We start from the raw sequence: 13556 nt of genomic DNA, 5'->3' as shown, positions 1-13556 counted from the left end.
ACACCACCCCTACTGACTTTGGGGTCACCAGGTCAAAGGTCAAGGTCACAGGGGCCAACGTTAACTTTTTGCATGAAGGCACTTTACTCGCGAACCACTTCACCCAGGACCTTCAAACTTCACATGCTGATAGTACTTATTGAGTACACCACTCCTACTGACTTTGGGGTCACCAGGTCAAAGGTCAAGGTCACAGGGGCCAACGTTAACTTTTTGCATGAAGGCACTTTACTCGCGAACCACTTCACCCAGGACCTTCAAACTTTACGTGCTGATAGTATTTTATGAGTACACCAACCCTACTGACTTTGGGGTCACCAGGTCAAAGGTCAAGGTCACAGGGGCCAACATTAACTTTTTGCATGAAGGCACTTCACATGCGAACCACTTCACATATGGAAGGTTTCGAGGGCAAAATTTAAGCAAGCGCAGGGCAATTACAACATATTTCCATCTGTTGATAAAAATGTTGCTAATTTTCAGTCATACCGCTTCACGGAGGATAAGTTTTTTCTCTGTCATTTCTACAAATACAGGTAAGGTACATGCACTTACGTGCTGGTTAATGTATACTCGGTTGCACTGCATCACGATATTTTGGCAAAACAATGTCATTTTGGCAAAATTCAGTCACAGATAAAAACCTCACCTGTTTTTCTGCGAAATTTGTACCACATATGTACTACCGGAAGCCCGCCCGCTTAGCTCAGTAGGTAGAGCGTCGGTCTACGGATCGCGGGGTCGCAAGTTCGATCCTCGGGCGGGGCGTATGTTCTCCGTGACTATTTGATAAACGACATTGTGTCTGAAATCATTAGTCCTCCACCTCTGATTCATATGGGGAAGTTGGCAGTTACTTGCGGAGAACAGGTTTGTACTGGTACAGAATCCAGGAACACTGGTTAGGTTAACTGCCCGCCGTTACATGAAAAACAGCGTTAAACCCAAAACAAACAAACAAACAAACTACCGGAAGCACAACATATGATTTTAAGCGGTGCCCATTGGGGAATACTTATGTTGGATCCCCTCCCGTGCTTAGGAAAATGGCGTCGGTTTTCAGTAACCAAAGCGTTCCAAGTGATTGATCAGATATCGATCTCTGATTGGATTATCGATTGGTTTGATTGACAGCTGGCGTAAGGTTAATTGTCACAGGTGTACATGTATTGAAACTTTAACAAAGGGGATACGCAAACAAGTAAGCTAGCAGACGATTATTGATTTTTGTCATAGTTGTCATGGAAAGGTGTTAATGTACACAGGTACATGTAGTTTTAACGCTGGTTATGATCAAATTAAATAACATATTAGGATTTTTTTTTTTTTTTTGATTTTGTTAGCTCACCTGAGCAATGTTTTTCTGATCGCTCAATGTCCATCGTCCGTCGTCTGTCGTCCGTCGTCTGTCGTCCATCGTCTGTCAACATTTAGCTTGTGTATGCTATAGAGGCTGTATTTTTCAATTAATCTTCATGAATATTGGTCAAAATGATAACCTTGATGAAATCAAGGCCGAGTTTGAAAATGGGTCATCTCGGGTCAAAAACTAGGTCACTAGGTCAAATCAAAGAAAAACCTTGTGTATGCGATAGAGGCTGTATTTTTCAACTAATCTTCATGAATATTGGTCAGAATGATAACCTTGATGAAATCTAGGCCGAGTTCGAAAATGGGTCATCTCGGGTCAAAAACTAGGTCACTAGGTCAAATCAAAGAAAAACCTTGTGTATGCGATAGAGGCTGTATTTTTCAATTAATCTTCATGAATGTTGGTCAGAATGATTGCCTTGATGAAATCTAGGCCAAGTTCGAAAATGGGTCATCTCGGGTCAAAAACTAGGTCACTAGGTCAAATCAAAGAAAAACCTTGTGTATGCGATAGAGGCTGTATTTTTCAATTATTCTTCATGAATATTGGTCAGAATGATATCCTTGATGAAATCTAGGCCGAGTTCAAAAATGGGTCATCTCGGGTCAAAAACTAGGTCACTAGGTCAAATCAATGAAAAACCTTGTGTATGCGATAGAGGCTGTATTTTTCAATTGATCTTCATGAATATTGGTCAGAATGATTGCCTTGATGAAATCTAGGCCGAGTTCGAAAATGGGTCATCTCGGGTCAAAAACTAGGTCACTAGGTCAAATCAAAGAAAAACCTTGTGTATGCGATAGAGGCGGTATTTTTCAATTGATCTTCATGAATTTTGGTCAGAATGATTACCTTGATAAAATCTAGGCCGAGTTCGAAAATGGGTCATCTGGGATCAAAAACTAGGTCACTAGGTCAAATCGAAGAAAAACATTGTGTATGCAATAGAGGATGTAGTTTTCAATTGATCTTCATGAAATTTGTTCAGAGTGATTGCCTTGATGAAATCTAGGTCGAGTTTGAATATGGATTATCTGAGGTCAAAAACTAGGTCACTAGGTCAAATTAAAGAAAAATCTTGTGTATGCGATAGAGACTGTTTTTTTTCAATTGATTTTTATGAAATTTGGTCAGGATGATTGTCTTAATGAAATCTAGGTCGAATTTGAATATGGGTCATCTGAGGTCAAAAACTAGGTCACTTGGTCAAATCAAAGAAAAAACTTGTATATGTGATAGAGGCTGTATTTTTCAATTGATCTTCATGAATTTTGGTCAGAATGATTGCCTTGATAAAATCTAGGTCGAGTTTGAACATGGGTCATCTAGGGTCAAAAACTAGGTCATATCATAATCTAAGAAAATGCTTGTTTTATCACAAGAGACCAATTTTTTGGTCCAATCTTAATGAAAATTGGTCAGAATATTTGTTTCCATGAAATCACTAGGTCAAACATGTTTTACACTGTTATGGTGTGTTTCTTAGGTGAGCGACCTAGGGCCATCTTGGCCCTCTTGTTTTTTACCCTCTAAAATTTGGGAGCCAAGACGATACAGCGTTATAACAAATACAGAGGTATATCGAGTAGCGTTATAACGGGTTTCGAGTGTATATATATAACAATATTTTACTAGTATTATTTTCCAGAAAACTAAGTAAATTGGTACATCAAAAATATAGGTGATCCAGCTTCTAAATAAAATGTTGAACTGTTGATAAATGTAATATGAGAGTAAAAAAGAAAGCCGACAAGTTTGTTTTTACTTTATTCTGTTTTTGCCATTTATCTTGACATGTACTCAGGGGTTCGATTTATGTATAAATAGCTGTCATTTAGAATATATAAGGCTTGACTTTGTGAGTTTAAACTGAAGTAAATCTCATGTTGATGAAAAGGACTCTTCAGCTAAAATCCTAGGAGTCTGTATGTACACTTTTGTTTACTTCAAGAGTCAAAGTCCCAAGTCCGGGTCAAATGGAACCCCTGCGTACACTTGTTTTAAAAATAAAAAAATAAAATTCTACCCCCGCCCCCTTTTTGAACAAAATTTGGATGATAATCTAGGAATTAATTTATTATGGCCCGCCTGCTTCGCTCAGTAGGGAGAGTGTTGGTCTACGGATCGTGGAAGAGAACAGGTTTGTACTGGTACAGAATCCAGGAACACTGGCTAGGTTAACTGCCAGCTGTTAAGTGACTACAACACTGTTGAAAAATGGCATTAAACCCAAAACAAACAAGATGAATTGTTATATCCCCTAACTAAGAAATATAAAAATAAAATATCTGAAAATTAATCTTACATGAATATTAATGATTTTATGGTATCATATTTTATTTTAAATAAAAAGTAGCATATGTAAAAAGTGTAAGCATCTAGTTTTGTTTTCATTAAATTCCTAAATTTTCAAAATGAATAAAGATTGTATGGATTTATTTTAAATTTCAGGAAGCCATAAAGGGATTGCAAGCTTTGCAGGGGGATGAAAGTTCTGAGGGTTTAGCAGTGTGTCAGTTTGAGCCATTGAATAATTTGTTAGAGTAAGTCTTCAGAAATGTATATTTCTTCTCAAATATTGAATGAGTAAGGAGTGCTTTTATGTTCTCCCAATCATAAACGTTTCATGTTAAATTATAAGTATCAGTATCAGGATAGGACTTTTTCACAATAAGAGAGGTCTCCAGTTTGTATACTGTGAAATCATGAATATTCGTGAGGGACTAATTTTCGATGATTATGTGGTTAAGTCAATCCATGAAATTTAATCCCAAGGAACAAGTAAAATTCCCTTTCTTTTAATGTTCAAAAGTTGAAATCCACAAATTGCTGTTTTGACCCAAACCACGAAATTTCATGCCCATGAAGTTAAATGATTTTTACAGTAGCACTGTTTTGCTGTGCCAAAAGATTATAAAATCTGTATTGCATTTTAAATACTAGTTTAATGAAAATATGATCAGTCCATAGATCGCATAACATTGAACACAGAAGTGCCTAAAATGTGCAAATCTGCTTCATTTACATCTGTTTTGTTTTCTTATACTGATTTTAGCTCCACTATTCGGAGAATAGGGGGCTATTCTACTCACCCTTGCATCTGCATGTCATTTTCTTGGTTAAACTTTATCAACAACCATTGTTATCTCACCTGAGCACAAAGTGCTCAAAGGTGAGCTTTTGTGATCACCCTGTGTCAGTCGTCCGTTGTCAACAATTTGACTGTTAACACTCTAGAGGTCACAATTGTTGCCCAATGTCAGAATGTTACCCTCAATAAAATCTTGGTCAAATTTGATATTGGGTCATCTGGGGTTAAAAACTAGGTCACTAGGTCAAATCAAAGGAAAAGCTTGTTAACACTCTAGAGGTCACATTTTTGGCCCAATCTTAATGAAACTTGGTCAGAATGTTACCTTCAATAAAATCTTGGACGAGTTTGATATAGGGTCACCTGGGGTCAAAAACCAGGTCACCAGGTCAAATCAAAGGAAAAGCTTGTTAACACTCTAGAGGTCACAATTTTGGCCCAATCTTAATGAAACTTGGTCAGAATGATACCCTTAATTAAGTCTAGGACGAGTTTGATATTGGGTCATCTGGGGTCAAAAACTAGGTCACCGGTTCAAATCAAAGGAAAAGCTTGTTAACACTCTAGAGGCCACATTTATGACTGTATCTTCGTGAAACTTAGTCAGAATATTAATCTGGGTGATTTTTAGGTCAAGTTCGAATCTGGGGTCATGTCGGGTCTGAAACTAGGTCACCGGGTCAGATCAAAGGAAAAGCTATTTAACTCTGTAGAGGCCTCATTTATGAGCCTATCTTAATGAAACTTGGTCAGATCGTTAATTTTGATGATCTTTAGGTCAGTAGGTCAGGTGAGCGATACACGGCCTTCCTGGCCCTCTTGTTTTTCTGTCATGTCCTTGTTGCTATTGCTTATACCTAATTGTAAACATAAACATTGTCCAGCATACAAACATTACACCTAAGGTCAAGGTCACCAAGTTGTTATACTTTGAATTATTTTCATGTTAATGTTTTTCGAAAGCTTCATTTATCCACATATCTTTGGCACTTTAAAAGATAATGACTTGAAACTGAAAACATTTCTGTATAATCATCAGCTGCATTTATGGTTACATAACTCCTGTATTTTTAACAGAATTATGCCCCTTTCATACTTCTCAAGTTTTTTTGCAATCTTTGCTTTCTGTATATAACTTTAGTACAATATAAGATAATGACATGAAACTTAAAATGTATCTTTATCATCACCATCTGCATGTGTAGTAACAATCCACATAACTCTGGTTTGTATTTTTACAAATTATACCCCTTTCATACTTAAATGTTTTGACAAACTTTGTTTTCTGGACATTACTGTGGTACTAAATGACTTGAAACTCAAAACATATCTTTACCATCATCATCTGCATATGTGGTAACAATCCTAACTAGAGATGCTTTTGAGAAAAGCGCATGTCTCCCACAACTGCCCCTGACTGAAAATTCCCAATATTGGGGGTCTAGGCTACGTTCCCAAAACAAAAACAAAAAGATGAAAAATATCTAGTTTCTCTAGATGGTTTAGACGAGTGGATCCAATTAGATGGTCTGGATGAGTGGATCTAATCAGTAATTCAAGGGCTATAAATCATAAGTGCCTGGGCAGATTTGGCTTGTTATCGAACTTGGCTAAGGTCTTATGGCCAAACACATTTTGTTCAAGTTTGGTGAAGATCGGATGAGAAATGTTCGAATTAGAGTGCGGACATGAGTGAAAAGGCCGATTTTTCGATAATTCAAGGTCATTAACTCCAAAATGCCTGGACCGATTTGGCTAGTTATTGAACTTGGCCGAGGTCTTATGATCAAACACATTTTGTTCAAGTTTGGTGAAGATTGGATGAGAAATGTTCGAATTAGAGTGCGGACAAGAGTAAAAAGGCCGATTTTTGGTAATTCAAGGGCCATAACTCCAAGATGCCTGGACCAATTTGGCTAATTATCAACCTTGGCTGAGGTCTTATGGTCAAATACATTTTGTTTAAGTTTGGTGAAAATCGGTTGAGAAATGTTTGACTTAGAGTGCGGACAAGCTTTGTGACACACACACACACACACACACACACAGACTGGAGTAAATCAATATGTCTCCCACACCACTGTGTGGTGGGAGACATAATAACTCCAATTAGTGTTCTTGACAGACTTATGCCCCTTGGTGTATCTTCCTTTTAAAGTAGATATCTCTTATTCAGACATAAATTCATTTTAATGCCAATCACTGAATAGTCATACGGAAAGCTCTTGTTAGCTCACCTGTCACATAGTGACAAGGTGAGCTTTAGTGATCACGCAGCGTCCGTCGTCCGTCCGTCCGTCCGTAAACTTTTGCTTGTGAAAACTCTAGAGGTCACATTTTTTGTGGGATCTTTATGAAAGTTGGTCAGAATGTTCATCTTGATGATATCTAGGTCAAGTTCGAAACTGGGTCACGTGTCTTCAAAAACTAGGTCAGTAGGTCTAAAAATAGAAAAACCTTGTGACCTCTCTAGAGACCGTATATTTCACAAGACCTTCATGAAAGTTAGTCAGAATGTTCACCTTGATGATGTCTAGGTCAATTTTGAAACTGGGTCACGTGCCATCAAAAACTAGGTCAGTAGGTCTAAAAATAGAAAAACCTTGTGACCTCTCTAGAGGCCATATATTTCATAAGATCTTCATGAAAATTGGTCACGAAGTTCATCTTGATAATGTTTAGGTCAAGTTCGAAACTGGGTCACGTGCCTTCTAAAACTAGGTCAGTAGGTCAAATAATAGAAAAACCTTGTGACCTCTCTAAAGGCCATATTTTTAATGGGATCTGTATGAAAGTTGGTCTTAATGTTCATCTTGATGATATCTAGGTCAAGTTCGAAACTGGGTCATGTGCGGTCAAAAACTAGGTCAGTAGGTCTAAAAATAGAAAAACCTTGTGACCTCTCTAGAAGCCATATATTTCATGAGATCTTCATGAAATTTAATCAGAATGTTCATCTTGATGATATCTAGGTCAGGTTTGAAAGTGGGTCACGTGCCATCAAAAACTAGGTCAGTAGGTCAAATAATAGAAAAACTTTGTGACCTCTCTAGAGGCCATATTTTTTATGGGATCTGTATTAAAGATGGTCTGACTGTTCATCTTGATGATATCTAGGTCAAGTTCGAAAGTGGGTCACGTGCGGTCAAAAACTAGGTCAGTAGGTCAAATAATAGAAAAACCTTGTGACCTCTCTAAAGGCCAAATTTTTCACGGGATCTGTATGAAAGTTGGTCTGAATGTTCATCTTGATGATATCTAGATCAAGTTCGAAACAGGATCATGTGCGGTCAAAAACTAGGTCAGTAGGTCTAAAAATAGAAAAACCTTGTGACCTCTCTAGAGGCCATACCCTTGAATGGATCTTCATGAAAATTGGTCAGAATGTTCACCTTGATGATATCTAGGTCAAGTTTGAAACTGGGACACGTGCCTTAAAAAACTAGGTCAGTAGGTCAGATAATAAAAAAACCTTGTGACCTCTCTAGAGGCCATACTTTTCATGGGATCTGTATGAAAGTTGGTCTGAATTTTCATCTTGATGATATCTAGGTCAATTTTGAAACTGGGTCAACTGCGGTCAAAAACTAGGTCAGTAGGTCTAAAATTATTAAAATCTTTTGACCTCTCTAGAGGCCATATTTTTCAATGGATCTTCAGGAAAATTGATCTGAATGTTCACCTTGATGATATCTAGGGCAGTTTCGAAACTGGGTCACGTGCGGTCAAAAACTAGGCCAGTAGGTATAAAAATAGAAAAACCTTGTGACCTCTCTAGAGGCCATATTTTTCATGAGATCTTCATGAAAATTAGTGAGTATGTTCACCTTGATGATATCTAGGTAAAGTTCAAAACAGGGTCACGTACCTTCGAAAACTAGGTCGATAGGTCAAATAATAGAAAAACCTTGTGACCTCTCTAGAGACCATATTTTCAATGGATCTTCATGAAAATTGGTCAGAATTTTTATCTTGATAATATCTAGGTCAAGTTCAAAACTGGGTCACATGAGCTCAAAAACTAGGTCACTAAGTCAAATAATAGAAAAAACGATGTCATACTCAAAACTGGGTCATGTGGGAAAGGGTGAGCAATTCAGGACCATCATGGTCCTCTTGTTTACTGAAATTGTTATCTGTTTGGCCTTTTTCCACCAGTTAGGGTTCTAGCAGGACTAAAGTCACATGTCATGTTCGAAGTGACTTAAGTCATTGAGGTGTATGTCTGACATTGATTATTATTCTTGATTGAGAAAGGAATATACATTTAACAACCTAATATACAGCCTATGTGTTTGATAAGGGCTTTCAGAACAATGCTACATACTCACTCAATCTCTAATGTATGTCTTTTTCAGTTGTAATAACCAATATACTAGTGACATCTTCTGATGAAATATGCATGACATATACTTAAATAGAATTTCTTAGCACTGACTTTAAACACCTGACAATGTATGTTTTTAGCTCACCTATCATGTAGTGACAAGGTAGGCTTTATAGCTCACCTGAGCAAGGTGAGCAAATGCTCAGGCGAGTTTTTCTGATCACTCGATGTCTGTCGTCTGTCTGTCCGTCAACATTTAGCTTGCGTATGCGATAGGGGCTGTTTTTTTAGTTCACCTGAGCAATGCTCAGGTGAGTTTTTCGGATCGTTCGATGTCCGGCGTCTGTCTGTCTGTCGTCAGTTAACATTTAGCTTGTGTATGCGATAGAGGCTGTATTTTTCAACTGATCTTCATGAAGTTTGGTCAGAATGATAACCTTGATGAAATCTAGGTCGAGTTCGAAAATAGGTCATCTGGGTTCAAAAACTAGGTCACTAGGTCAAATCAAAGAAGAACATTGTGTATGCGATAGAGGCTGTATTTTTCAATTAATCTTCATGAATGTTGGTCAAAATGATTACCTTCATGAAATCTAGGCTGAATTCGAAAATGGGTCATCTTGGATCAAAAACTAGGTCACTAGGTCAAATCAAAAGAAAAACCTTGTGTATGCGCTAGAGGCTGTATTTTTCAATTAATCTTCATGAATTTTGGTCAGAATGATCACCTTTATAAAATCTAGGCCTAGTTCAAAAATGAATCATCTGGGATCAAAAACTAGGTCACTAGGTCAAATCAAAGAAAAACCTTGTGTATGCGATAGAGGCTGTATTTTTCAATTAATCTTCATGAACTTTGGTCAGAATGACTGCCTTGATGAAATCTTGGTCGAGTTTAAATATTGGTCATCTGGGATCAAAAATTAGGTCACTAGGTCAAATCAAAGAAAAAGCTTATATATGCGATAGAAGCTGTATTTTTCAATTAATCTTCATGAATTTTGGTCAGAATGATATCCTTGATGAAATCTAGGCCGAGTTTGAAAATGGGCCATCTGGGGTCAAAAAGTAGGTCACTAGGTCAAATCAAAGAACAACCTTGTGTATGCGATAGAGGCTGTATTTTCAGTTGATCTTCATGAAATTTGGTCAGAATGATTGCATTGATGAAATCTAGGTCGAGTAATATGGGTCATCTGGGATCAAAAATTAGGTCACTAGGTCAAATCAAAGAAAAACTTTGTGTATGCGATAGAGGCTATATTTAGCTCACCTGAGCAATGCTCAGGTGAGTTTTTCTGATCGCTCAATGTCCGGCGTCTGTCGTCCGTCGGCTTTCATCTGTCGTCCGTCGTCTGTCAACATTTAGCTTGTGTATGCGATAGAGGCTGTATTTTTCAATTAATCTTCATGAGTATTGGTCAGAATGATAACCTTGATGAAATCTAGGCCGAGTTCGAAAATGGGTCATCTCGGGTCAAAAACTAGGTCACTAGGTCAAATCAAAGAAAAACATTGTGTATGCGATAGAGGCTGTATTTTTCAATTAATCTTCATGAATATTGGTCAGAATGATTGCCTTGATAAAATCTAGGCCGAGTTCGAAAATGGGTCATCTCGGATCAAAAACTAGGTCACTAGGTCAAATCAAAGAAAAACCTTGTGTATGCGATAGAGGCTGTATTTTTCAATTATTCTTCATGAATATTAGTCAGAATGATAGCCTTGATGAAGTCTAGGCCGAGTTCAAAAATGTGTCATCTCGGGTCAAAAACTAGGTCACTAGGTCAGATCAAAGAAAAACCTTGTGTATGCGATAGAGGCTGTATTTTTCAATTGATCTTCATAAATATTGGTCTTAATGATTGCCTTGATGAAATCTAGGCCGAGTTCGAAAATGGGTCGTCTCGGGTCAAAAACTAGGTCACTAGGTCAAATCAAAGAAAAACCTTGTGTATGCGATAGAGGCGGTATTTTTCAATTGATCTTCATGAATTTTGGTCAGAATGATAACCTTGATGAAATCTAGGCCGAGTTCGAAAATGGGTCATCTGGGATTAAAAACTAGGCCACTAGGTCAAATCAAGGAAAAACCTTGTGTATGCGATAGAGGCTGTATTTTTCAACTGATCTTCATGAAATTTAGCCAGAGTGATTGCCTTGATGAAATCTAGGTCGAGTTTGAATATGGGTTATCTGAGGTCAAAAACTAGGTCACTAGGTCAAATTAAAGAAAAATCTTGTGTATGCAATAGAGACTGTTTTTTTCAATTGATTTTTATGAAATTTGGTCAGGATGATTGCCTTAATGAAATCTAGGTCGAATTTGAATATGGGTCATCTGAGGTTAAAAACTAGGTCACTTGGTCAAATCAAAGAAAAAACTTGTATATGTGATAGAGATTGTATTTTTCAATTGATCTTCATGAATTTTGGTCAGAATGATTGACTTGATAAAATCTAGGTCGAGTTTGAACATGGGTCATCTAGGGTCAAAAACTAGGTCATATCATAATCTAAGAAAATGCTTGTTTTATCACAGGAGACCAATTTTTTGGTCCAATCTTAATGAAAATTGGTCAGAATATTTGTTTCCATGAAATCACTAGGTCAAGCATGTTTAACACTGTTATGGTGTGTTTCTTAGGTGAGCGACCTAGGGCCATCTTGGCCCTCTTGTTTTCAGTTGATCTTTCTGAAATTAACTCAGAATGATTGCCTTGATGAAATCTAGGTCAAACTTGAATATGGGTCATCTTGGGTCAAAAAGTAGGTCACTAGATCAAATCATAGAAAAACCTTGATAGAGGCTGTATTTTTCAATTAATCTTCATGAATTTTGATCAGAATGATTGCCTTGATAAAATCTAGGTCAAGCTCGAATATGGGTCATCTGGGGTCAAAAAGAAGGTCACTAGGTCAAATCAAAGGAAAACCTTGTGTATGCATAGAGGCTGGTTTTTAGCTCACCTGAGCACAAAGTGCTCAAAGGTGAGCTTTAGTGATCGCCCTGTGTCCGTCGTCCGTCCGTCCGTCCGTCGTCAACAATTTGACTGTTAACACTCTAGAGGTCACATTTTTGGCCCAATCTTAATGAAACTTGGTCAGAATGTTACCCTCAATAAAATCTTGGACGAGTTCCATATTGGGTCATCTGGGGTCAAAAACTAGGTCACCAGGTCAGATCAAAGGAAAAGCTTGTTAACACTCTAGAAGTCACAATTTTGGCCCAATCTTTATGAAACTTGGTCAGATTGTTACCCTCAATAAAATCTTGGATGAGTTCGATATTGGGTCATCTGGGGTCAAAAACTAGGTCACCGGATCAAATCAAAGGAAAAGCTAGTTAACACTTTAGAGGTCACAATTTTGGTCCAATCTTAATGAAACTTGGTCAGAATGTTACCCTCAATAAAATCTTGGACGAGTTTGATATTGGGTCATCTGGGATCAAAAACTAGGTCACCAGGTCAGATCAAAGGAAAAGCTTGTTAACACTCTAGAGGTCACATTTTTGGCCCGATCTTAATGAAACTTGGTCAGAATGTTACCCTTAATAAAATCTTGGACATGTTCGATATTGGGTTATCTGGGTTCAAAAACTAGGTCACCAGGTCAAATCAAAGGAAAAGCTTGTTAACACTGTAGAGGCCGCATTTATGACTGTATCTTCATGAAACTTGGTCAGAATGTTAATATTGATGATCTTAAGATCCAATTTGAATCTGGGTCATGTAGGATAAAAAACTAGGTCACCAGGTCAAATGAAAGGAAAAGCTGGTTTACACTGTAGAGGCCACATTTATGACCTTATCTTAATGAAACTTGGTCAAAATGTTAATCTTGATGATCTATAGCTCCACTTCTGATAATTCATGCGGGGAAGTTGGCAGTTACTTGCGGAGAACAGGTTTGTACTGGTACAGAACCCAGGAACACTGGTTAGGTTAACTGCCCGCCGTTACATGACTGAAATACTGTTGAAAAACGGCGTTAAACCCAAAACAAACAAACAAACAAACAAGTTCAAATCTGGGTTAGGTGGGGTCAAAAACAAGGTCACCAGGTCAAATCAAAGGAAAAGCTTGTTAACACTCTAGAGGCCATATTTTTGACTGTATCTTCACGAAACTTAGTCAGAATGTTAATCTTGATGATCTTTAGGAAAAATTTGAATCTGGGTCATGTCGGATCAAAAACTAGGTCACCAGGTCAAATCAAAGGAAAAGCTACTTAACACTGTAGAGGCCACATTTATGACCATATCTTAATGACACTTGGTCAGAATGTTAATCTTGATGATCTTTAGGTCAAGTTTACATCTGGGTTAGATGGGGTCAAAAACTAGGTCATATCAAAGGAAAAGCTTGTTAACACTCTAGAGGCCACATTTATGACTGTATCTTCATGAAACTTAGTCAGAATGTTAATCTTGATGATCTTTAGGTCAAGTTCGAATCTGGGTCATGTCGGGTCAAAAACTAGGTCACGGGGTCAAATCAAAGGAATAGCTAGTTAACACTTTAGAGGCCACATTTATGACCACATCTTAATGAAACTTGGTCAGAATGTTAATCTTGTTGATCTTTAGGTCAATAGGTCAGGTGAGCGATACAGGGCCTTCATGGCCCTCTTGTTTCTTTCTATTGATCTTCCTGAAAGTAAGTCAGAATGATTGCCTTGATGAAATTTAGGTAGAATTTGAATATGGGTCATCTGTAGTCAAAAAGTAGGTCACTAGGTTAAATCAAAGAAAAACCCCGTAT

At 37.6% G+C, this 13556-nt stretch overlaps 1 protein-coding gene across 1 annotated transcript in view; it reads left to right on the top strand.

Annotated features, from left to right (window-relative positions):
- The window catches only part of LOC123552897 (MORC family CW-type zinc finger protein 3-like), a 404811-nt gene that overhangs the window by 374578 nt on the left and 16677 nt on the right, over positions 1-13556 (top strand). Inside the window, exon 19 of the mRNA XM_053542214.1 lies at positions 3824-3915. Within this exon, the coding sequence (XP_053398189.1) occupies positions 3824-3915 (92 nt within the window). The remainder of the gene's footprint in view (positions 1-3823; positions 3916-13556) is intronic.

The sequence above is a fragment of the Mercenaria mercenaria genome, chromosome 4, assembly GCF_021730395.1.
Source record: "Mercenaria mercenaria strain notata chromosome 4, MADL_Memer_1, whole genome shotgun sequence".
Taxonomy (NCBI): domain Eukaryota; kingdom Metazoa; phylum Mollusca; class Bivalvia; order Venerida; family Veneridae; genus Mercenaria; species Mercenaria mercenaria.
The sequence above is the reverse complement of the archived record's forward strand: the minus strand, read 5'-3'. Positions and strand labels throughout refer to the sequence as shown.